This window comes from Trichechus manatus, unplaced genomic scaffold (assembly GCF_000243295.1).
Source record: "Trichechus manatus latirostris isolate Lorelei unplaced genomic scaffold, TriManLat1.0 scaffold00028, whole genome shotgun sequence".
In the NCBI taxonomy this organism is placed as follows: domain Eukaryota; kingdom Metazoa; phylum Chordata; class Mammalia; order Sirenia; family Trichechidae; genus Trichechus; species Trichechus manatus.
The window spans coordinates 2,802,297-2,825,264 of record NW_004443964.1 but is presented as its reverse complement, the minus strand read 5'-3'; the positions used below and the strand labels follow the sequence as shown (position 1 = coordinate 2,825,264).

The 22,968-nt window shown below is 47.7% G+C and overlaps 1 protein-coding gene across 1 annotated transcript in view; it reads left to right on the top strand.

Moving 5' to 3' along the window:
* Positions 1-22,968, top strand: part of CCDC40 (coiled-coil domain 40 molecular ruler complex subunit) — a 56,260-nt gene that overhangs the window by 12,942 nt on the left and 20,350 nt on the right. The window contains exons 3-11 of the mRNA XM_004374366.1: positions 1,328-1,477; positions 4,537-4,698; positions 5,545-5,628; positions 5,706-5,925; positions 9,416-9,573; positions 10,442-10,564; positions 15,391-15,519; positions 22,267-22,500; positions 22,599-22,781. Coding sequence (XP_004374423.1) covers positions 1,328-1,477; positions 4,537-4,698; positions 5,545-5,628; positions 5,706-5,925; positions 9,416-9,573; positions 10,442-10,564; positions 15,391-15,519; positions 22,267-22,500; positions 22,599-22,781 — 1,443 coding nt within the window. The remainder of the gene's footprint in view (positions 1-1,327; positions 1,478-4,536; positions 4,699-5,544; positions 5,629-5,705; positions 5,926-9,415; positions 9,574-10,441; positions 10,565-15,390; positions 15,520-22,266; positions 22,501-22,598; positions 22,782-22,968) is intronic.

Genomic DNA, 22,968 nt, shown 5'->3' with positions numbered 1-22,968 from the left:
GCTGAACCACAAAGCGATCATGTCCCCCACCTCCACCCCTGCCCCGTGAAACCTCAAATAGTTACTAACTTTGGAGAACAATCTGATGAACCCAAGTTAAGCATTTATGACTACAAATGACAAACACATGATCAGAACCACTTTTAAGAAGTTAACAACAACAAAATGAACATCTTCTTCACACTGTAAGACAAGCAGCAGATTTGAAGTGTAGGTCATCCGGTCATACAAGTTGAGCTGAAACCCAGTTTTCATCATCAGGTCTCGTTTCCAGCAAATCCACTGGGAAACAGCTTCCTAATATGACCAACCAGAAGGGCAAAGACGAACCGTAAGACAGAGCCCTCTTTCCCTTCCTCCCGCTGGGTCTCAGTCTTTAGAAGAAGTAGGAACTGTGCTGGTGGAAGCTGTTGTGTCCAGCAGCATCTGCAGGCACTTGACCAACTTCTCTTAGGAGCAGCCCCTCCCAGGCACTCCAGGGGATGGTGCAGTTCAGGGGGTGGGCTTTTGACTCTGGGACCTCATTAACGTCATCACAGCTTTGGATGCCTCAGGCATCATTTCTGGAGTCAACATCATCTGAGAAGTACCATTAGAGAGCATCGACTAGGGGCTAAGACAGCCCTGGTTTTGAAGCTGCCCTTGCTGGCTGTGTGAACTTAGATGAGCTCTTTTTCTTTTGTGAGGCTGCTTCCCCCTACAAATGACAGAAAGGCTTAGCACTGGCCTCGTGGGGTTGTCATGGGGGTTGCAGGAGATGATACTAGTACAGTGTTCTTCGTGGGTGGTGAGGTGCTGCTCTACGCTTTGCTGTTACTGACGTTGACTAGCTTATCATTGGCCTCTCACTGGAAACAATACTAACTGCAGGTCTCTTCTGAAGCGAAAATGGAGGCAGGCATTTGTATCGAGGGAGGATATTTTCTCACTGAAATTTTCCTAAAGTAGAGCAGTTTGAAAGAAGAGAAGAAGGAACCCTCCTCTCAGAAGACCCTGGTCTGGGTCTGAGGCTGTCCAGCGTGCTTTTACGGAAAGGATGCGTGGAGATGCTGCTTCCCTGGGGGATCAGTAGTAGTGGTCCCCTTCACGATCCTGCCCCAGTACCTACGCTTAGCTGCAGAGGTAGACCAGGCAGAATTGCCTGGATTCCCCAGGGAATGTTTATATGTTTTGTATTTTGACCACTTGCAAAAGCCAAGCCATCTTTATACTCAGTTTTCTGTGGCTTGAACTGTGTTGAATTTGACAATGGTATGAGTCAAAGTCAAGTAGCTTGTCAGTCCTTGTCAAGCCCTTCTGAGTTTGATCTGGGTTGTTTTTGCTGTAGGAAAAAGCCAGCAAAGAACCCCAGGAGCAGAAGTTCCCTATATGGGTGCGCCACCGCTTCCGCCTGAGCCGGGGGAGCAGCGTGGTGTCCTCTGATGTGGACGAGCTCCTCCTGAGCACAGAGGCGCCCTCCAGACAGCAGCCAGGTACCGTATGACCGTGGGGCTGTCCTGGGCAGGTGATGTCATGCTTTTGTTACCTGGTGCCTCTTCTCCTGCACGGCTGGGAACCTCCCATTAAAAATAATACTAACAGAAGTAGGTAACACCGAGCATTTACTCTGTTTTATGTCATCTAACCCTAACACCAACCCAACAAGGTAGGAACCTCTCCATTTTCCACACAGGAACTTGAGAGTCATTCAGTAACATATCCAAGTAAGTGGCGGAATGGGCCTTAGTCAAGATCTCATGATGTCCAATCCACAGTCCCCTGACTCCCATTTCTCAGCGCCTCCTGGCCTCAGGCATCAAAAGCATCAGTTCTTCAAAGGCAAGCCTTCGAATTACGGTGTTGGTGAAGAACACTGAATATACCATGAACTGCCAAAAGAACGAACAAATTTCTCTCAGAAGAAGTACAGCCAGAATGCTCCTTACAAGCAAGGATGGCGAGACTTCGTCTCTCATACTTTGGACATGTTATCAGGAGGGATGGGTCCCTAGAGAAGGACATCATGCTTGGTAAAGTAGAGGGTCAGCTAAAAAGAGGAAGAACCTCAATGAGATGGATTGACACAGTGGCTGCAACAATGGACTCACGCATAGCAACGATCATTAGGATGGCGCAGAACTGGGCAATGTTTCATTCTGTTGTATATAGGGTCGCTATGAGTCGGAACTGACTCAATGGCACCTAGCAACAACCTGGCTTGAGGGGGAGGGGAGGGGCTCTGCAGACAGCTCCCCCTAAATGAGCATCTGTTGTCCAAAGGTCTTCCTGGCAGACCCTTAGCTCTTTACTTGGCTCTTGTATCCCAGAGGAACACTGTGTACGTGGAAGAGCAGATAGGAACTGTATTAGTTTCCTGTGGCTCCCGTAACAAAGTTCCACAAACCTGGTGGCTTAAAACAATAGAAATTAATTCTCTCACAGTTCTGGAGGCCAGAAGTCTGAAATCAAGCTGTCAACAGGGCCATGCTCCCTCCAAAGGCTCTAGGAGAGGATCCTTCTCCGCCTCTTTCAGCTGCCAGTGGTTGCTGGCATTCCTTGGCTTGTAGATGCACCACTCCATCTCCACGTGGCTCTCTTCCCTCTGTGTCTCTCTGTGTCTCTCCTCTTTTTTTTCAATAAGGACACCACTTACATTGGATTAGGACCCACCCTACCCCTGTGTCATGGATTGAATTGTGGCCCCCAAAATAGGTTAGGCCATGATTCCCAGTACTGTGTAGCTGTCCTCCATTCTGTGATTTTCCACTGTGTTATAAATCATAATCTCTGCCTGTGGTTAAAGAGGATTAGGGTGGGATGTAACACCCTGGCTCAAGTCACATCCCTGATCCAATGTAAAGGGAGTTTCCCTGGGTGTGGCCTGCACCACCTTTTATCTTACAAGAGATAAAAAGAAAGGGAAGCAAGCAGAGAGTTGAGGACCTCATACCACCAAGAAAGCAGTGCTGGGAGCAGAGCGTGTCCTTTGGACCCACGGTTCCTGCAAGGAGAAGCTCCTAGTCCAGGGGAAGATTGATTACAAGGACCTTCCACCAGAGCTAACAGAGAAGAGAAAGCCTTCCCCTGGAGGTGACGCCCTGAATTTGGACTTCTAGCCTCCTAGACTGTGAGAGAATAAAACTTCTGTTTGTTAAAGCCATCCATTTGTGGTATTTCTGTTACAGCAGCACTAGATGACTAAGACACCCTGTATTACCTCGTGTTAACTAATAACATCTTCAAAGACCCTCTTTCCAAACAAGGTCACACTCACAGGTACTGGGGTTAGGACTTCCACATATATTTTGGGGGGACACAATTCAATCTACAACAGGGACATTTAATTTTTGAGTCACAAAGCATAAGTTTACTTATTCTGTGTGATAAAAATGCCAGGATAGTATTTGTTCATAAGGATGTGAAGACAGCACGTGTCAAAACTAGTCAAAAACAGAATGGGGGTCTCTCCAGCCTGGATGGGTAGAAAAGCTGGATCTAGAGCCTCATTAACAATTTTGTTTCTTTTTAATCTTTTCAGCTGTTTCCTAATTTTTTTAAAAATCAAATCTAGTCCATCAGGAAGCAGTTGCTTTCTATGGAGACCTGTATTTATGCATTAAAAAAAGTATCTACAAAATAAATTTCCTTCTTGTCTACCTTTAAAATTTGTTATTTTCTACAGAATATACTGAATCAATGAATTTACAATAGAATAGTGTAAATAGCATTTCTGAACCCAAATCCATTGGGATTTTTTTGTGTGTGGTAAAAATATATATAACAGAATATTTGCCATTCAACCATTTCTACATGTGGAATTCAGTGACCTTAATTACATTCATCATGTTGCACAACCATCACCACTATCATTTCCAGATGTTTCCGTCACCCCGGACAGGGGCTCCCCTTTCCCTTTTCCATCTTGCTGCACGAGCTTCATAAAGGCCATTTGTAGAGGCTGGAGATCAGCTTCGCCTGTTGACTCCCCCAGAATAGAGCTGTCTTAGTCATCTAGTGCTGCTGTAATAGGAATGCCACAAGTGGATGGCTTTAACAAACAGGAGTTTATTCTCACAGTCTAGTAGGTTACAAGTCCAAATTCAGGGCGTCAGCTCCAGGGGAAGGCTTTCTCTGTCGGCTCTGGAGGAAGGTTATTGTCATCAATCTTCCCCCGGACTAGGAGCTTCTCTGCACAGGAATCCTGGGGCCAAAGGATGCCCTCTGTTCCCGGCGCTGCTTTCTTGGTGGTATGAGGTCCCCCACTCTCTGCTTTTATGTCTTGTAAGATAAAAGGTGGTGCAGGCCACACCCAGGGAAACTCCCTTTACATTGGATCAGGGATGTAACCTGAGCCAGGGTGTTACACCCCACCCTAATCCTCTTCAACATAAAATTACAATCACAAAATGAAGGAGAATCACACAATAGTGAGAATCATGGCCTAACCAAGTTGTCACATATTTTGGGGGGACGCAATTCAATCCATGACAGGAGTTATCGACCACTGTTTCTAGTAACTGCTCAACAGTGTCTGTTGCCCCCTTTCCATCCCCAGAGCCCTCCGAAGCCCCCGCAAGGGAGGAAGTCCAGCCCGCATTCCTGGACCGCCTCCAGCAGTTAAGCCCCGAGGATGAAGAGGCCCTGGCGGAGAGAAGGGAGTCTGAGGGAAGTGACGAGGCGGAAGATGAGACCCAGCTGGTGGTTTTGGACCCAGACCATGTAAGAGAACCTTCTCAGGGTTGGCGTCTGCCCTAGGTGAAGACTAACTCAGAGATGCCTTCCCATGGCGCCCAGGCCCTTCTCTGCTGCCCATCCCCACCTCCTTCCATGGAGCACTCCCCACCCCCCACCTGTTGTATTCCCTCTCACCTGTCCACCACACGGCTTACCTGTGGGCTTTGGGTCTACTGCTTTGTAATAGGTACTCACATGTTCCTATAGGTAGAGACAGGGCTTCCCAGCCGCCACACTGTTGGCATTTGGGGCTAGGTCATTCTCTGGGGTGGGAGGCCGTCCCCTGCACTGTAGGATATGGAGCGGGTTCCTGGCCTCTACTCACTCAATGCCAGTAGCACTCCCCCCCCCACGCCCCCACTTCCAGTTGTAACAACCAAAACTGTCTCCGGACATGGCCAAAGGTTCCCTGGGGGGGGGGGCACAATTACCCGACTGATAGCCACTGTCCTGAGCATACCGACCAGATTCTAAGTTCCTTCGTTCACCCCTCCGGCCAACCCGGGAAAGGAAACCTTGATTCAATGACCCAGTTGGGAAAGCAGGTAGGGAAGTTCTCTGAGCCCTCATTCGGTCCTCATGGCGCCGCCGGGCTGCCGCTCAACACCCCCCTGGCCCAGCCCCGCGGCCCTCTGTCAAGGCCGCACCAGCTGTCCCCTGCCCAGGGCGAGACCACAGAGCGTTCATTTGTGCTCCCAGAGCAGAAAGTCCAGGCAGATGTGGGGGCGCCCAGCGCGTGGGCCGTGTCTGTCCCCGCCGGGGGACGGCGGTGGCTTAGGGTGCCCCTGCACGGAGCAGCGAGTGACAGCGTGTTGTCTCTCCTCGTTTCAGCCCCTGATGATCAGATTCCAGGCGGCGCTGAAGAGTTACCTCACTCGACAGATAGAGAAGCTGAAGCTGGAGCTCCAGGAGCTGGTGCGTCCGCGCCGGGTCCCCGTCCTCCGCTGTGCGCCCGCGTCCCCGCGTCCCGTGACCCGCTTCTCTCCGCGCAGGCCGTGGTCACCAAGCAGACGCACGCCCAGCGGCAGGACGTGGGCATGAACCTGTACGGGGTCCAGCAGCACCTGGCGCGCTTGCAGATGCAGCTGGAGCGCAACCATGACCGCTACTCCATCGCGGCCTGCGAGCGGCGGCAGAAGGAGGAGGAGCTGCAGGCCACGCGCGTCCTCTACGCCCGGACCTGCGAGGCAGCCAACGAGGAGCGCAGGAAGCGTAAGGCGCGCCGGGCCCACAACCCCAGGCGCCTGGGGGCGGCTGCACCCTTTGCAGGGGGGTATGCGTGTCCCGGGGCTGCCGGAGCAAAGGGCCGCAAAGCGGATGACTTTAAACAACAGAGATGTATTGTCAGAGTTCTGGAAGCTAGAAGTGCGAATCAGGGTGTGGGCAGGGCCATGTTCTCTGGAAGGCTCTAGGCGAGGATCTTTCCTTGTCGCTCCTGGCTCCTGGTGACCCCAGGCGTTCCGTGTCCGGCAGCTGCAGTGTGACTGTCATCGCGTGGATGGCTTCCCTCTGTATCTCTGCCTCTTCTCTTTTATAGGACACCACTCACTCCGGATCAGGGCCCCTCTACCCCCCTATGACCGCCCGTTACCTGATAACATTTCAAAGACTTTATTTCCAAACAGGAAACCCTGGTGGTGCAGTGGTTAAGAGCTATGGCTGCTAATTTGGCGGTTTGAATCCACCAGGTGCCCCATGGAAACAGTACGGGGCACTTCTACTCTGTCCTGTAGGGTCACTATGAGTCGGAAATGACCAGACAGCAATGGTTTTTTTATTTCTAAACAAGGTCACATCACAGGTACCAGGGGTTAGGACTTCAGCATATCTTTTTGGGGGCCACCATCCAACCCTTAACAGGAGGGAAGGCAGAAGTATCTTAACCCAAACCGAACCCGTCGCCATTGAGTCAACTGCTGACCTTTAGGTTATCAGCAGAACTCTTATCCACCGCGCCACCAGGGCTCCACCAGGTATCTTAGAAGACTCCTACTTAGACAACGGGAGTCCCTGGGTAGTACATGCAATGAACGTGCTTAGCTGCTAACTGAAAGGTTGGAGGTTTGAGTCTACCCAGAGGTGCCTTGGAAGAAAGGCCTGGTGATCTGTTTCCAAAAAACCAGCCATTGAAAACCCTAAGGAGCAGTTTTACTCTGACGCACAGTGTTGCCGTGAGTTGGAGTCACCTCTTCAGCTGGTACTAGTAAAGATAAAGGAGGCCCAGACAGGAATGTTGGAAGAAAGGCCAAACTTGCCTACACATCGTTGGTTGTTATGGATTGAATGATGTCCCAAAAATATGTGTTGTAAACCCTAACCTCTATGCCTGTGGTTATAATCCCATTTGGGAATGGATTGTCTTTGTTATGTTAATGAGGCAGGATGAGTGTAGGGTGTGTTTTAAGTCAGTCTCTTAGGAGATATAAAAGAGATTAAACAAGCAAGCAGAGATGAGAAAGAGAGGCACCAAGCCACCTGAGGACTGCCCAGGAGCAGAGGCTCAGAAGAAACCAGGGTCTTCCTCCAGAGGTGACAGAGAGAGAAGGCCTTCCCCTAGAGCCAGCGCCATGAATTCAGACATCTAGCCTCCTAAACAGTGAGATAATAAAGTTCTGTTTGTTAAAGCCATCCACTTGGGGTCTTTCTGTTACAGCAGCACTAGATAACTAAGACATTGGTGAAATTAAATTCCAAAGATAAAGAAAAAAAATGCTGTAGGCTTCTAGGCAGCACCCAAACCAGATTACTGAGCACGGAGAGGCCCTGGGCCCTGGATGGCTCTTCAGTCCTGTTCTCCACGTGCTGCCCCTGTGAGTGACCCAGGGAGAACTCAGAGACCACTGGGACCCGGCCCAGCCCTGATTTCTGATTGGTTTGTTCTAGGATGGGGCTAGGCTTTGTTTCTTGCCTCTGTTAGCCTTCCATGTGATTCTAATGTGTACCCAAGGCTGAGAACCACAGATCTGGGGTAGCAATGCTTACAGATTCCCCTGGGGAAGGATGAGCAAAGCTCCTTCTACACCGGAACAACAGATTGTTTAAAAATCAATGACAAAGTGAAGTTCACGCGTGAAAATTTTGGGTACAGTGCAAACCTCTCAGATCAAACCCATGGCCCCGCAAACTTCCATTTACACTGTCATAAACAAGACTGAAAATGAGACATGCTATTTACAAAGCCAAAAACCAAAAAAAAGGCAAAGTGAACCAAAAGAAGTAGGGAGAAGAAATTAATAAAGATAAAAGCAGAAGTTGGCGAAATAAAAATTCAAAAAAGAATTCACTTGATAAATAAAAATGCTTTTTTTTGAAAAAACGAGCAATGAAAATAATCATCTCTGAGATTTCTGATAAAGAACATAAAAGAGATGGCACAAGTAATGACTACAGGAATAAGGACAATTCGGAGAAATTTTTTTTCTTTTAATTTTAAGAAAGCTATGCATCCTGCTGGCTTAATTACTGGAGAGATGGAAGATTTTGCCCCAAATCTATCTTTCCTAAAAGTACCAGTAAGAGAAGGTGTCATGGAAGAGTTCTATTAACCTTTCAGCCAACAGACATTTCCTGCGTTACTCAGCTGTCCCAGGGAGGGGAAAAGATGGGAAACTCTCCCCAGATTTGTTAAATGCTTAGTATAATGCTTACTCCAAAACTTAACAATGTATAAAGACAGAAAACTATAAATTGATCTCACTTATGTGGTGCAAAAATCCTAAATAAAATATTAGCATATTAGTGTCAGCCATATATTAAAATAAAAATACTTTATAGCCACCCATTTAAAAAAAGCTTGCTGCCAACTCGTCGATTCTGACCCATAGCGACCCTATAGGACAGAGTAGAACTTCCCCATAGGGTTTCCAAAGCTGTGATCTTCACCGAAGCAGACTGCCACATCTTTCTCCCGCAGACCAGCCGGTGAGTTTGAACTGCCAACCTTTAGATTAGCAGCCAAGAGCTTTAACCACTGTGCCACCAGGACTCCCTATAATAGCTATAATAACTATAAAATACTTCAGGAATAAGTCTAACAATAAGTGAGTGAGTCTGTATGAAGAAAAACAGTAAAAACGTACTAAAGGACATGAAACAGATTTAAATAAATGGAGCCACCATATTACGGGGTAGGGAGATGCAGTACTGTACAATGATCCTGTATCTAAAAAAAAAAAAATTAACTTTAAGCTATATCCTTCCAGAACCACCAATACAATAGTCACCCAGCAACCTTTTAGCCTGTAATTGAGTTTGAACCTATGCACTGAAAGTGAGCAAACAATCACCAATGAAGCTACAGCTCCCAAATAAATGGGTATGCTAGCTTTATCCAAGGACCCCTGGTGGCACAGTGGTTAAATGCTCGGCTGCGAACCGAAAGGCCTGTGATTGGAACCCACCAGTGGCTTTGCAGGAGAGAAGACCCAGAGATCTGCTTCCTGCCTAGGAATCTGCTTCTGTAAAGGTTAAACCCAAACCAAACTCATTGCCGTCGAGTTGATTCCAACTCATAGCCACCCTAGAGGACAGAGCAGAACTGCCCCATAGGGTTTCCAAGGAGCGGCTGGTGGATTGGAACTGCCCACTTTTGGTTAGCAGCGAGCTCTTAACCACCGAGCCCCCAGGGCTCCCCCCATCTCAGGCCCCGTGGAAAGGTGTGTGTGACTGGCGACGGAATGACCTTTCCCTCTTCCTCCTGCAGTGGCGGCGCTGCACACCGAGGTGGAGAGCCTGTCCCTGCGCCTCTTCTACATGCAGAATATAGACCAGGATGTGCGTGACGACATCTGCGTGATGAAGCAGGTCGTCAAGAAAGCTGAGATGGAGAGGATGCGGGCCGAGATAGAGAAGAGAAAGCAGGTATCCCGCGAGTCCACCCACATTGAGTTACCACCTTCAGTTTTCAAAAAGGTGCTCCGTCCCACCACTTGCTGCAGCTCTCACTGCAGAGGAGCCCTGGTGGCGCAGTGGTTAAAGGGCTCAGCTGCAAACCAAAAGGTTGGCGGTTCGAACCCACCAGCCACTCTGAGGTAGAAAGACGAGTCAGTCTGCTTCCGTAAAGATTTCAGCCTTGGAAACCCAATGGGGCAGTTCTACCCTGTCACATGGGGTCGCTCTGGGTCGGAATCGACTTGACAACCGTGGGGGTGTTGTTGTTTTTTGGTGTACTACAGCCTGGAGGTCAGGGCTCCTCTTGGTATCTGTCTTGGTTTCCAAGTACTGCCATGACAAAAACACCGCAAATGGGTGGTTTTAAAGAACAGAGTTTTATTTTCTTACAGTTATGGAGGCTAGAAGGCCAAATTCAGGGCGTCGGCAGGGTGAGGCTCTCTCTCTCTCCCTGTGGGCAGTAGGAGAAGACCTTTCCTTATCTCTTGCAGCTTTCTCAGCGTTCTTTGACTTATAGATGGATTCCCACATGGCGTCTTGTCCCTGTGTGTGTCTCTCTGTGTCTGTTTTCCTTTTTTATAAGACACCATTCAGAAGGGATCAGGTTTAGGACCCACCCTACTCCAGTATGACCTCATTAACGGAACAAAACAAAAGCCCTATTTCTAAGCGATGTCACACTCATAGAAACAGGGATCAAGGACACCAACATGTCTTTTTGGGGGACACAATTCAGACTATGACAGTATTGTTGGCCAACCCTCGGAAGGGTTGGTAGAGAACGGCCCCTCAAGCCTAGACCTGTCTCCACAGGGCATCTTCTCTTCTTGCTCCCCAGGACCTACACGTGGATCAGCTCACCACTCAAGCCAATCAGCTGGAAGAAAACATCGCCCTGTTTGAGGCTAAGTATCTTGCCCAGGCTGAGGACACCCGGACCTTACGAAAAGCAGTGAGTGAGGTAAGAGCACCCCCTGCAGCTCTCACGAGCAGAACCACCCACTTCACTCGCACCGCAAAGGGCATTGACAAGTGACCCAGGGCCTGGCATGTGGCAGACAGGTCACACATGCCATTGAATGAGTGACTGTAACCAGTGGTGCCCCCAGTTTCCTAGCCAGTTCCTTGAGGTTAAGAGCCGGGTCTCATCCATCTGTATACCTCCTTAGGTATCTCAATATTGCAGCTTGGAGCTCGAATTTTTTCTTCAGTTCTTTCACCTTGAGAAATGCTAAGTGTGTTCTTCCCTTTTGTTTTCTGTCTCCAGGTCTTTGCACATGTTATAATACTTTACATTGTCTTCTCGAGCTTCCCTTTGAAATCTTCTGTTCATCTCATTTACTTCATCATTTCTTCCATTTGCTTTAGCTACTCTACGTTCAAGAGCAAGTTTCAGAATCTCTTCTGACATCCATTTTGGTCTTTTTTTCTCTTCTGTCTTTTTAATGACCTTTTGCTTTCTTCATGTATGAGGTCCTTGATGTCATCCCACAACTCATCTGGTCTTCGGTCATTAGTGTTCAATGTGTCAAATCTGAGCTTGAGATGGTCTCTAAATTCAGGTGGGATATACTCAAGGTCATGCTTAGCTCTAGTGAACGTGTTGTAAGTTTCTTCAGCTTCAACTTCAACTTGCATATGGACAATTGATGGTCTGTTCCGCAGTTGGCCCCTGGCCTTGTTCTGACTGATAATATTGAGCTTGTCCATCATCTTTTTCCACAGATGTAGTCAGTTCGTTTCCTATATATTCCATCCAGTGAGGTCCATGTGTATAGTTGCTGTTTATCTTGTTGAAAAAAGATATTTCCAATGAATAAGTCATCGGTCTTGTAAAATTCGATCATGTGATCTCCTGCATCATTTCTATCACCAAGGCCCTATTTTCCAGCTACTGATCCTTCTACTTTGTTTCCAACTTTTGTGTTCTAATCACCAGTTGCATGTTTGATCCATTTCAGACTGCAGAAGTTGGTAAAAATCTTCATTTTGTCATTAGTGCTTGGTGCATAAATTTGAATAATAGTTGTATTAACTGGTCTTTCTTATAGGTGTATGGATATTATCCTATCACTGATGGTGTTGTATTTCAAGACAGACTGACAAACTGGCAGACAGGTGGTAGACCTATAAGTATAATTAACCTATAGTGTATTCCAAATCCAATCTAATTTTTTAACTGATGAAATGATTCTTAAGTTTATCTGAAAAATAAACTGGCCAAGAACTGTTTTGAAAGGGAAGATTCATGTAAGGTGATCCACCATCCTAGGCTGTCCAGGAGTCAAGGGTTTCCGAGACACAGGATTTTCAGCACCGAAACCAGAGATAATCTCGGGCAAACTGGGAGGCTGGGTCACCCCAGCATTGCCCTACCAACATTAAAAGGTGTTGTAAAGCTGAATGGTGAATATTTTGGTGTATGTATTTTCACAATAATAAGTAAGTATACAGTAAAACCTGCAAAAGCTGGAGCCTGTATAAGGCAGAAGTTTGTCAGAGAAGGAAAAGTAAAATATCTTACACTAAAAGGAGCTATAGAAAAGTGGTAAGACTGCACCCTCTCAAAGGTGGAAAACTTGCAAGACCCAGTCCAGTCATGTTCCGGCTCTCACAGTTTTCCCTGTATATGTATGGATGTTGTGTGCCGTGGAATTGATTCCCACCCATACAGACCCTATAGGACAGAGTAGAACTGCCCCATTGGGTTTCCTAGTGTCTTAGTCACCTAGTGCTGCTATAACAGAAATACCACAAGTGGATGGTTTTAACAAAGAGAAGTTTATTTCCTCACAGTCAAAGTAGGATAAAAGTCCAAATTCAGGATGTCAGCTCCAGGGGAAGGCTTTTCCTCTCTGTCGGCCTTCTTCTCTTCAGTGTTGCCCCGGACTAGGAGCTTCTGTGCCTGGGGACCTCGGTCCAAAGGACACGCTCTGCTCCCGGCACTGCTTTCTTGATGGTATGAGGTCCCCAATTCTCTGCTTGCTTCCCTTTCCTTTTATCTCGAGAGATAAAAGGTGGTGCAGGCCACACCCCAGGGAAACTCCCTTTACTTTGGGCCAGGGATGTGACCTGGGTAGAGGTGGTGTTACAGTCCCACCCTAATCCTCTTTAACATAAAACTACAGTCACAAAATGGAGGCCAACCACACAATTCTGGGAATCATGGCCCACCAAATTGATACACACGTTTTTGGGGGGACATAATTCAAACCATGACACCTAGGCTGTAATCTTTATAGGAGCAGATGGCCAGGTCTTTTCTCCTGTGGAGCAGCTGGTAGGTTTGTACCATTGACCTTTCGGTTAGCAGTCGGGCGCTTAACCATTACACCTCCATGGCTCTCTCTATATATTCATATATGTATATATGTAGGTATATATGTGTATGTATGTATACATTATATATCTGTATATGTATGTATATATATTATAAAGCTCTAAAAGTTAAAATAATGTGTTATTGGGATCAGGATGGATGGAGAGACCACGGGAACCTATGAGAGAGCCCAGAAACAGAGGTTTATATAAACTCTAGTAGATTATAAATTAGTGGAGAACAAGTGAATTATTAAGCAAATGGTGTTGGGACATTTGGTTAATCATTTAGGAAAAAAAAATTAATTTAAATCTTTTCCTCATACCAGACAGTAAAATAAATTCCAGATGGAATCAAGTATTTAAATGGGAGGAAATGTACTGGAAGAAAATAAAGAAAAATATTGATAAAATCTTGGGCTGAGGAGGCCTTTCTAAGCATAACACTAAAAGCAGAATTCTTCACAGAAAAGATGAGGAGGGTTGACTACACAAATAACAGCACTTTTGTCCATTAAGGACATCAACAACAAAACGAAAAGACAAGAGACACACTTGGAAAAGACAAATTTACAACCACTAGTGAACCTGGTGGCAGGAAGAGATTTTGAAAATCAGTAGAAAGTGCCCTGTGCACTTTGATACCAGATGATGGTGGTATCTTACACAATGCTGAGTAGTTTTCTTGTGTTATGTCTTTTGTATTTTCTGCCTCAGTGCTGAGGGTGTCTTCACCAGGGCAGGCTCCTCCATGTGTTGCTCATTTTTGCACTCCCATTGCCCAGAACAGGGTTTGGCCATAACAGGTGCACTGTAGATGCTGGTCCGGTGCCCGGCAGGTGTTGGAGCAAGGGCAGCCAGCATGCTACTCTCCCCGCGATCCTCCCCTCGCCCTCGCCCCCACAGCTCCCAGCACACCAGGGCCCCAAGTGAAGGCTTCTAGGTGTCTTTAAGGTGTGGTTAATTTCATTTCTATCCTTTTGCTGATGCATGATAAAGAAAAGTATCTATGGGTTCTCTAGAGAAACAGAACCAGTGAGACGTGAGACAAAAACCTGTTGCTCTCGAGTTGATTCCAATTCATAGTGACCCTATAGAACAGAGTAGAACTGCCCCATAGGGTTTCCAAGGAGCAGTTGGTGGATTCCAACTGCTGACCTTTGGGTTAACAACCAAGTTCTTAACACTGCGCCACCAGGGCTCCAAGACATGAGACATACACATATATAAATATATATATATAACTGTATATAAATAAAAGAGCAGCCCTCATGGCACAGTGGTTAAGTGCTCGGCTAGTAACCAAAAGGTCAGCAGTTCGAACCCACCACCACTCTGCAGGAGAAAGTTGTGGCAGTCTTGGAAACCCTATGGGCAGTGCTACTCTTTCCTATAGGGTCGCTATGCATCTTGACAGAATCAACACAATGGGAATGTTGTTGCTTTAGTTAGGTGCTGTCAAGTCAGTTCTGACTCATAGCGACACTATGTACCACAGAACAAAACACTGCCCGGTCCTGTGCCAAGCTCACAATCGTTGTTCTGCTTGAGCCTGTTTTTGCAGCCACTGTGTCAATTCATCTCGTTGAGGGTTTTCCTCTTTTTCACTGACCCTCTACTTTACCAAGCATGATGTCCTTCTCCAGGGACTGATCCCTCCTGACAACATGTCCAAGTATGTAAGACGTAGTCTCGCCATCCTTGCTTCTAAGGAGCATTCTGGTTGTACTTCTTCCAAGATAGATTTGTTCGTCCCCCACGTGTCTGCCAGTTTGTCATACTGTGGGGGCTTGCGTGTTGCTGTGATGCTGGAAGCTATGCCACCGGTATTCAGATACCAGCAGGGTCACCCATGGCGGACAGGTTTCAGCTGAGCTTCCAGACTAAGACTAGGAAGAAGGACCCGGCAGTCTACTTCTGAAAAGAACAATGGAAATGAGTATATATATATATGTGTGTGTGTATGTACTATATTTATATATACGAGAGAGAGAGAGATTTACTTCAAGGGATTGGCTCACACAATTGTGGGGCCTGACAAGTGCAAAATCCATAGGTCAGATAGCAGGCTGGAGATTCCTGCAGGTTTTCATCCCAAGATCCATAGATCAGGGGATAGGAAGGGTGCAGAGTGGAGAGAGAGCCAGGTCTGCCAAAATATCTATTTACAATGTTGAGGTAGACCACACCCTAAGGAAATTCCCCTTTTGACTGATGGATTGATTATGTTACATTATGGAAGGTAAGTACATTCCATTGCGTTAGATTACACTACGGAACAGTAACTAGTCTAGTGTTTGGCCAGGCCACTGGGAATCCTAGTCTGGCCAAGCTGACACACAAAATTAACCATCGCAAAAAGCAACGGAGGAGTAAGAGAAAGAAGATAGCTCGGGGCACTAGGGCTGCGGAGTTCCTCTGGGGCTGTGGCCGTAGACAAGATGAGACAAGTTGGCCCCCTCTCTGCAGGCCTGCATGGAAATTGACGCCATCAACATGGAGAAGAAGCGTATCCTGCAGCAATGGGCCACCAGCCTGGTGGGGATGAAGCACCGCGACGAGGCCCACAGGACCATCCAGGAGGCCCTGAGGTGTGGGGTGCTGGGGCACAGGGCGGGCGGGTGGGGGCCACCTCCACCAGGTGCACAGAGGGTCCTCCTGCCAGCATCCCGAGACAAAGGCGCACCTGGAGCCCTGAAGCAGGGCCTCTTGGAAACTCCCCATTGTTCTGGGATTCCATGCTGCTTAAGTGCTCTCAAGTTTTCCAAGGGGGATGCGGGGGCGGGGGGGGCAGCAGTGCTTTCATGCTTAAACTCCCCGGGAGGGTTAAGGGAGAGAGCAAGGGGGAAAGGAGACCAGGATGTTTACCTTCGGGAGATAAAGGTCTCCCTTTGATGTTCAGCTTCACCACCTCTGTGCAGACACGCCCTCCCTTCACCATTGTTCTGCCTTGGTCCAACCAAGATCCTCTGTCTGAAGCCCCACGCGGAGGTGGTAGGAGCCCCCTCCTCACCTGGGACTGTCCTGTCGCTTCCAGCAGGGGATGGAGGCAGAGGGTGCTCTTTAGCACCGCAGGTTTCATGCCTTCATTCCCAACCAGTTGTCACCAAGTCAACTCTAATTCATGACAATCCGTGTGTGTCAGAGTAGAACTGTGCTCCTTAGGGTTTTCAACGGCTGATTTTTTGGAAGTAGATCTCCCGACCTGTCTTCAAAGGCTCCTCTGGGTAGACTCAAACCTTGGACTTTTTGGTCCAGCAGCCAAGAGTGTTAATTGGTTGCTCCACCCAGGACTCCTTGGCCTGTCCATGCAATGGAATATTACTCAGCCACAAAAGGAAGTGAAGTTCTGGTACAGCTCCAACAGTGTAGATGGTGAGAGCATGATGCTGAGTGAAATATGCCAGACAATAGGGCAAATATCGTGTGATCCCACTTAGAAGAAATACCTTGAATAGGCAAATGCTTAGAGACAAAAAGTTGTGAGTGGTTACGAGGAATTGGCGGGACAGGGGTGGGTAGGCATTGCTTGCGAGGCGTTGAGTTTTGGTCTGGGGTAATGAAAACGTTTGGAAATAAACAGCGGTAAGGACTGCACAACTTGTGAATATAATTAATGCCACCGAATTATACACTTAAAAATGGTTAAAATGGCACATTTTATGTTATATGTATTTTACCACAGTTAAAAAAAAAAAGAGGCGTTGGCCGTCTGCGGACGAGGGAAGTTTTCCCGGTCATCCCACACGGGTGCATTAATGCCCGGCCAGTTAGTGAGACTGTCACCAGCTTTGGACGTGAGTGAGGACCGGGCTGAGGCCCCTCCATGAGTACAGCACTCGGGGCCGGCTCTCCGGGCTTACAGCCTGTGTCCCCACAGGGACCCCTCGAGGCAAGCTCACCACCACGAGCCCCCCGCGCATTGTTCAGCTCTCCCAAGCCTCCAAGACTAACCCGCTCCCCACTCCCATCTGTCCTCCTGGCACACCCCCCTCCCCCGGCCACCGGGCTAGTTTCTACATGTCCCCAGAGACCCGGCTTTACCGTCCTCACCTCCTCATTTCCCGTTTTGATATTTGATCTTTTGTATGAGTCACTTGGTTAAAATTCTTTTTCAGTCTTGTACAGGGAAGCCTCCCTCCCCGCAGTCACCTGCTCCCCTCCCACAGGAAAGGCTCCTGGGCTCTGGGCCCCCCTCCTGGGCACTCAGTGCATTACCAGCCAATACACGCGGTCACCTGCTCGCTTCCCTTCCTGTGTCGCGGTGGCGTGCTGTGCACGCTGCTCTGCACTGCGCTTCCTTCTTCAGCAACATCGTGGGCATCTTTGCAAATCAAAACCTGTAGACTCTCGGACCCTCCTCCTCCCCCCGTGTGGCCTTTGGTGTGTGGAGGATGGTCCCCTCCAGGCCATTGGGCCGTTCACACTCTTGCTGTTGCACGCAAGCCACCACTTCTAGGGTTGCTGCATTAACAACTGTATCAGATACATCACCGGGCCGGGCTTTGGGCTCTGGGGTCTCGGGGATGCTCATCTGCAGGCCTAGTGGGTGTTGCCCAGTGGGACTGTGACAATGACACCCGCCAGCACTGTGCAAAGTCCCGGCCACCTCGGTGTGCTACTGCACGGTTGGATTGTGCCAATCTGATAGTTGGGAAAATAATATCTTGTTTTGTCAAATATGCAGGCATACAACGTTGTAAAAACGACTTGAGGGCAGTGTCTGACCTCCTCTAACTTCCTCTAACAAGGGGAAGGAGAATCAAGATCAACAGCCCAAGGCTGATTCTTACAAGGGAGAGGTCAGACATGCCTCCTCTCTCTGCCGTCTTTACCAATTCTGACACCAACTGTCCTTCCCATGGCACTCTCTACTTCTCTGCTGGGTTCAATAATTCACTGCAATGGCCACACAGAACTCACAGACCATACTCACAATTATGGGGTTTATTAGGGAAGTAACAGGTTACAATTCAGGCTCAGGAACACGCAGGATACAGTTCTTCCATCAGGACAGCCTCTTCTCAGCAGTGCTTGCAGGCACGCCTCTCCCCAGCCCTCGGTCTCTGCCCACAGGCACTCAGCGTTCTCTCCCCATGGGCCGGGAAGCCCGCCACGCCATGTCCCGCTGCCAGGTCTCCGCTGCTCGCCGCCCTCGGTGTCAGCTCTCTCTCTGTCTCCTGGTTCCAGGAGCCACTCAGTGCAGGGGTCCAGGTGCGAAGGATGCGCTGTCTACTCCTGGCTGTTCTTCCTTGGTGCTGGTGGGTCCTCTCTTTCCTACCTCTGGGGTCTCTCATTTCAAGCCCAGCGGGATGGCAAAGCCTACCAATCCCTTTGGCGGGCCACAATTATCCTGTCACACGGGCCCGCCCAGTCACTGGGGTGAGAGTTACAAGACCATGGCGAGAAAGGCCACAAAAGGCAATCCATCACACATCAAATGTTCATTGAATGTTTTACCAAAGACATACACCAGATACACATACACAGGGACACACAGTCATATATACACACACATACAGACTCACACACAGACTCACACAGGCTCATTCGCACACATACACACTCACACACAGACACAGAGACACTCACAGACTCACAGAGACTCATTCACACACACACAGACTCATACATACGCACACAGACTCACACACATACACACAGACTCACACAGGCTCATTCACACACATATAGACTCATAAATACACACAGACTAACACAGATACACACATACACACAGACTCACACACACTCATTCACACACACAGACTCATACATACACACACATACATACTCACATACACACACATACACACAGACTCACACATCCGCAGACACTCACAGACTCACACAGGCTCACACACAGACAGCACCCAGTTGAAAATGTGTCCCCAACAAAGGGGCATGGACAAGGCCCTTCCGGGTTCTGTCCGTTCGTCCCTCCTGCTCAGGAAGGCCGATGGCCTTGTACCAGGCTCACAGGCATGTCAGCTATCGAGGCTGCTGGCATGTCCACTAGGAGTCGACTGAGTGGCCCCTTTGGCCCTGGGGCAGGGGCTGGGCACTGCCCTCCCCAGGATGCAGGAAGCCCTGGGTGAAGACAGACTTCTCCTAGCCACACTGACGGGGACCAGAAGGCAGGAGGGGACAGGAAAGCTGGTAATAGGGAACCCAAGGTTGAGAAGGGGAGAGTGTTAATATGTCATGGGGTTGGCAACCAATGTCACAAAACAATATGTGTATTAATTGTTTACGAGAAACTAGTTTGCTCTGTAAACCTTCATCTAAAATACAATCTTAAAAAATTAAAATTAAAATATCCCTACTCTGTCCCTCTTGGTGGTACAATGGCTTATCAGCCCTTTGGATCACTCAAAGCGTCTTCCCCCACGCATGTGTCTTACTGTGTTAAGAATCCTGTCATACAATCGGTAACTGTATTTCTAAAAATTAGGCATTATGTTTATTGTCAAGTTTTATACATTTGTAAGGCTGCCACTTCCCAAAAAAAGGAAATGAGTCACTTAATTTGTCACGCTTATTGGGGATAATTTATGTACAATGCAATTGATCCTTTTTTTTGCATTAAAAAAAATTTTGGTTGTTGTTGAAAATATACACAGCAAAACAAACACCAACAGTCTCCACACGTACAGTTCAGTGGCGTGGATTGCGTCCTTTGAGTAGTGCAATCAGTTTATGTCATGGGGGAGGAACAATCTGGAAAAGGGCGGGGAGGATGGTTGCCCAATTTTTTTTTGTTTTTAATACACAGTTCAGTGGTTTCTGGCAAATGGGCAGAGGCGAGTTACCACCTGTACACTCAAGATCTAGAGAATTTCCTTCATCCCAAAAGCCAGTGCCCTCCCTCTACCTCCAGGCCCTGGGAACCACTCCTAGTCTCCTGCCGCCATAGTTTGGCCACTTCTAGAATGTTATGGAAATGAAATACCACCGCGTGTAGCTTTGTGCGTCTGGCTTCTTTCACATAGCTTTTAAGATTCATCGCTGTTGCAATATCAGTAGTCCACTCCTTGTCATTGCTGAGTAGCATTCCATTGTAGGGACACATCACCATTTAACGATCTTCTGGCCAGTTGATGGACATTTGGGTTGTGTCTCAGTCATCTAGTGCTGCTGTAACAGAAATACCACCAGTGGATGGCTTTAACAAACAGAAGTTTATTCTCTCACAGTCCAGTAGGCTAGAAGTCCAAATTCAGGGCGTCAGCTCCAGGGGAAGGCTTTCTCTGTTGGCTCTGGAGGAAAGTTCTTGTCATCAATCTTCCCCTGGACTAGGAGCTTCTCTGCACAGAACCCCAGGTCCAAAGGACTCACTCTGCTCCTGCCACTGCTGGTATGAGGTCCCCTGTCTCTCTGCCCCCTTCTCTCTTTTATATCTCAAAAGAGATTGGCTTAAGACACAATCTAATCTTTTAGATTGAGTCCTGCCTCATTAACATAACTGCCACCTATCCCACCTCATTAACATCATAGAGGTAGGATTTACAACACATGGAAAAAATCACATCAGATGACAAAATGGTGGACAATCACACAATACTGGGAATCATGGCCTAGCCAAATTGATACACGTATTTTTGGGGGACACAATTCAATCTATGACAGGTGGTTTCCAGTTGATGGATATCACGAGTAAAGCTGCTATGACCATTCTTTGTGTGGACGTAGGTTTTCATATCTCCTGGGTATATTCCTAGGAGTGGGATTGCTGGTGAAGATATACTCCGCTTCATAACAAACTGCCAAGCTGTTTGCCAAAGCGGCGTGTTCCATTTTGCATTCCCACCAGCAGTATGTGAGAGCCCCAGTTACTCCACACCCTCACCAACCCTTGGTATTGTTTTAATGTTAGCCATTAAATGTAGCCATGAATGGATATAGTGGCATCACACTGAAGTTTTAACTGGCATTTCACCAGTGACTAGTGCTGTTGAGCATTTTTTCATGCGCTTACTTGTCATCTATGTAACTTCTTTGGTGAAGTGTCTTTTGCTCGTTTTTAAATTGAGTGGTTTATCTTATTATTGAGTTATAAGAGCCCTTCATATATTTTGGACACAACTCCTTTATCAGACATATATTTTGAAAATATTTTCTCCCAAGCCGTGGTTTGTCTCTTCATTTTCTTCACAGTGTCTTTGAAGAGCAGATGTTTCAAATTTTGATGAAGTCCAATCAATTGTTTTCTTTACAGTCCATGCTGTTAATGTCCTCTCTCGGAAATCTTTGCCTGGCCCAGTGTTACAAAGATTTTCCCCTATTTTTTTCTGCAAAGTTTCGCTCTTGCACTTAGGTCTGTGATCCATTTCAAGTTAATTTTTGTTATGGTGTGAGGTAGGGGTCCGGGTTCATTGTTTTGCATGTGGATGCCCAGTTGTTCCAGTATCACTTGTTGAAAAGACTACCCTTTTTCATTGAGAAACCATGGCACATTTGTCAAAAACCAACTGATTGTGTGAGTGTGTGTGTGTGTTTCTGGACTCTCTGTTCTCTTCCATTAATCTATTATTTGTTAATTCTTTCACCAGTATCACACTGTCTTCATAACTGTAGCTTTCCAAAAGTCTTCAAATCAGGTCATGTTGGTCTTTTACACAATGATTTTGGCTGTTCTAGGTCCTTTAGATTTCCATATACATTTTAGAATAGCTTGTCAATTTGTTTTAAAAAATCTGCCTCCTAGGATTGTGATTGGAATTGCATTGACTCTATGGATCAGTGAGGAAGAATTGACATCTTAACAATATTGAGTCCTCTGCCCTATGAACTTGGTATACCTCTCCAGTCTCTGTATTTTTTAATTTGATGTTGGTTATAGGTATTTTCATCACTGGGATACTGAGGGGAGACAGTGGCATTGAAGTAATGCCAATCAGATGTCCATCTCAGCTGCTCCATTTACTGTGGACTTTGGCAAATTGCTCCAGTGCACTGAGCTTCAGTGTCCACATCTATAAAATCGGGATGATAATATTTCTTTTCTAGGATCGTTGTCAGGATTAAAGAAGACGGTAGATGAATGCCTCCCCACAATGCCTGGCTGTGGTGTTACTTTCCTCCCCTTCTGTGTCCCTGTAATCACAACATTCAAAGAGCATCTAAATAGGACTTTAAGTGCCCAGTCGTTCTACTACTATGTTAGAAAATAGTAGCCAATATTTGGCTCCTATGAAAATAATTCATTTCCTAATTTCTCTCTCTACATGGAGATTTCTATTTAGTGCGTTTCCTTCAAGTGGGGACAACCACATGCGTTTGCTTTCTGAGTTCCCATCCAGCACATAACTGGCTTTGCTCTCTCATTTCGGCAGTGAATACCAGCATCAAGTCAAGTCCATCGACGGGGAGATCGAAGCCTACAAGAAATCAATCATGAAGGAGGAAGAAAAGAACGAGAAGCTAGCAAGCATCCTGAACAGGACGGAGACCGAAGCCAACCTCATGCAGAAGTTGACCGCCCAGTGCCTGGCCAAACAGGAGGCCCTGCAGAACGAGTTCAACACCTACCGGCTAACCCTGCAGGACACGGAGGACATTCTAGCCAAGGCCCACCAGGTGCTGCCACGTCCCCCCTCGGGCTGGTGCCTCCGCGGCTGCTGCTGGCGCAGCGGTGCCTCTGTAACAGTGTCCACCTCTCTGCTCTTCCCTTCCAGGAACACACAGCCCTCCTGGGCGAGCTGCAGACCATCAGCCAAGCCATCCAGAACGAGATGGACACGAGGAGGAAGTTGGAGGCGTCCATCCTGGAGAAGCTGCAGGAGCACGTGACCTCCAACAAGATGACCAAGTACTTCAGCCAGCTCATCGTCAAGCTGCAGAAGGAAAAGACCAACCTGGTACCGAGGTCTCCTCGAACTCAACAGCAGCCCCTACAGGCCAGGCGTGGAGGAAGTCCCGCCCCTCGGCCACAGGGTCTGGTGGAGGAAGTCCCGCCCCTCGGCCACAGGGTCTGGTGGAGGAAGGCCCGCCCCTCGGCCACAGGGTCTGGTGGAGGAAGGCCCGCCCCTCGGCCACAGGGTCTGG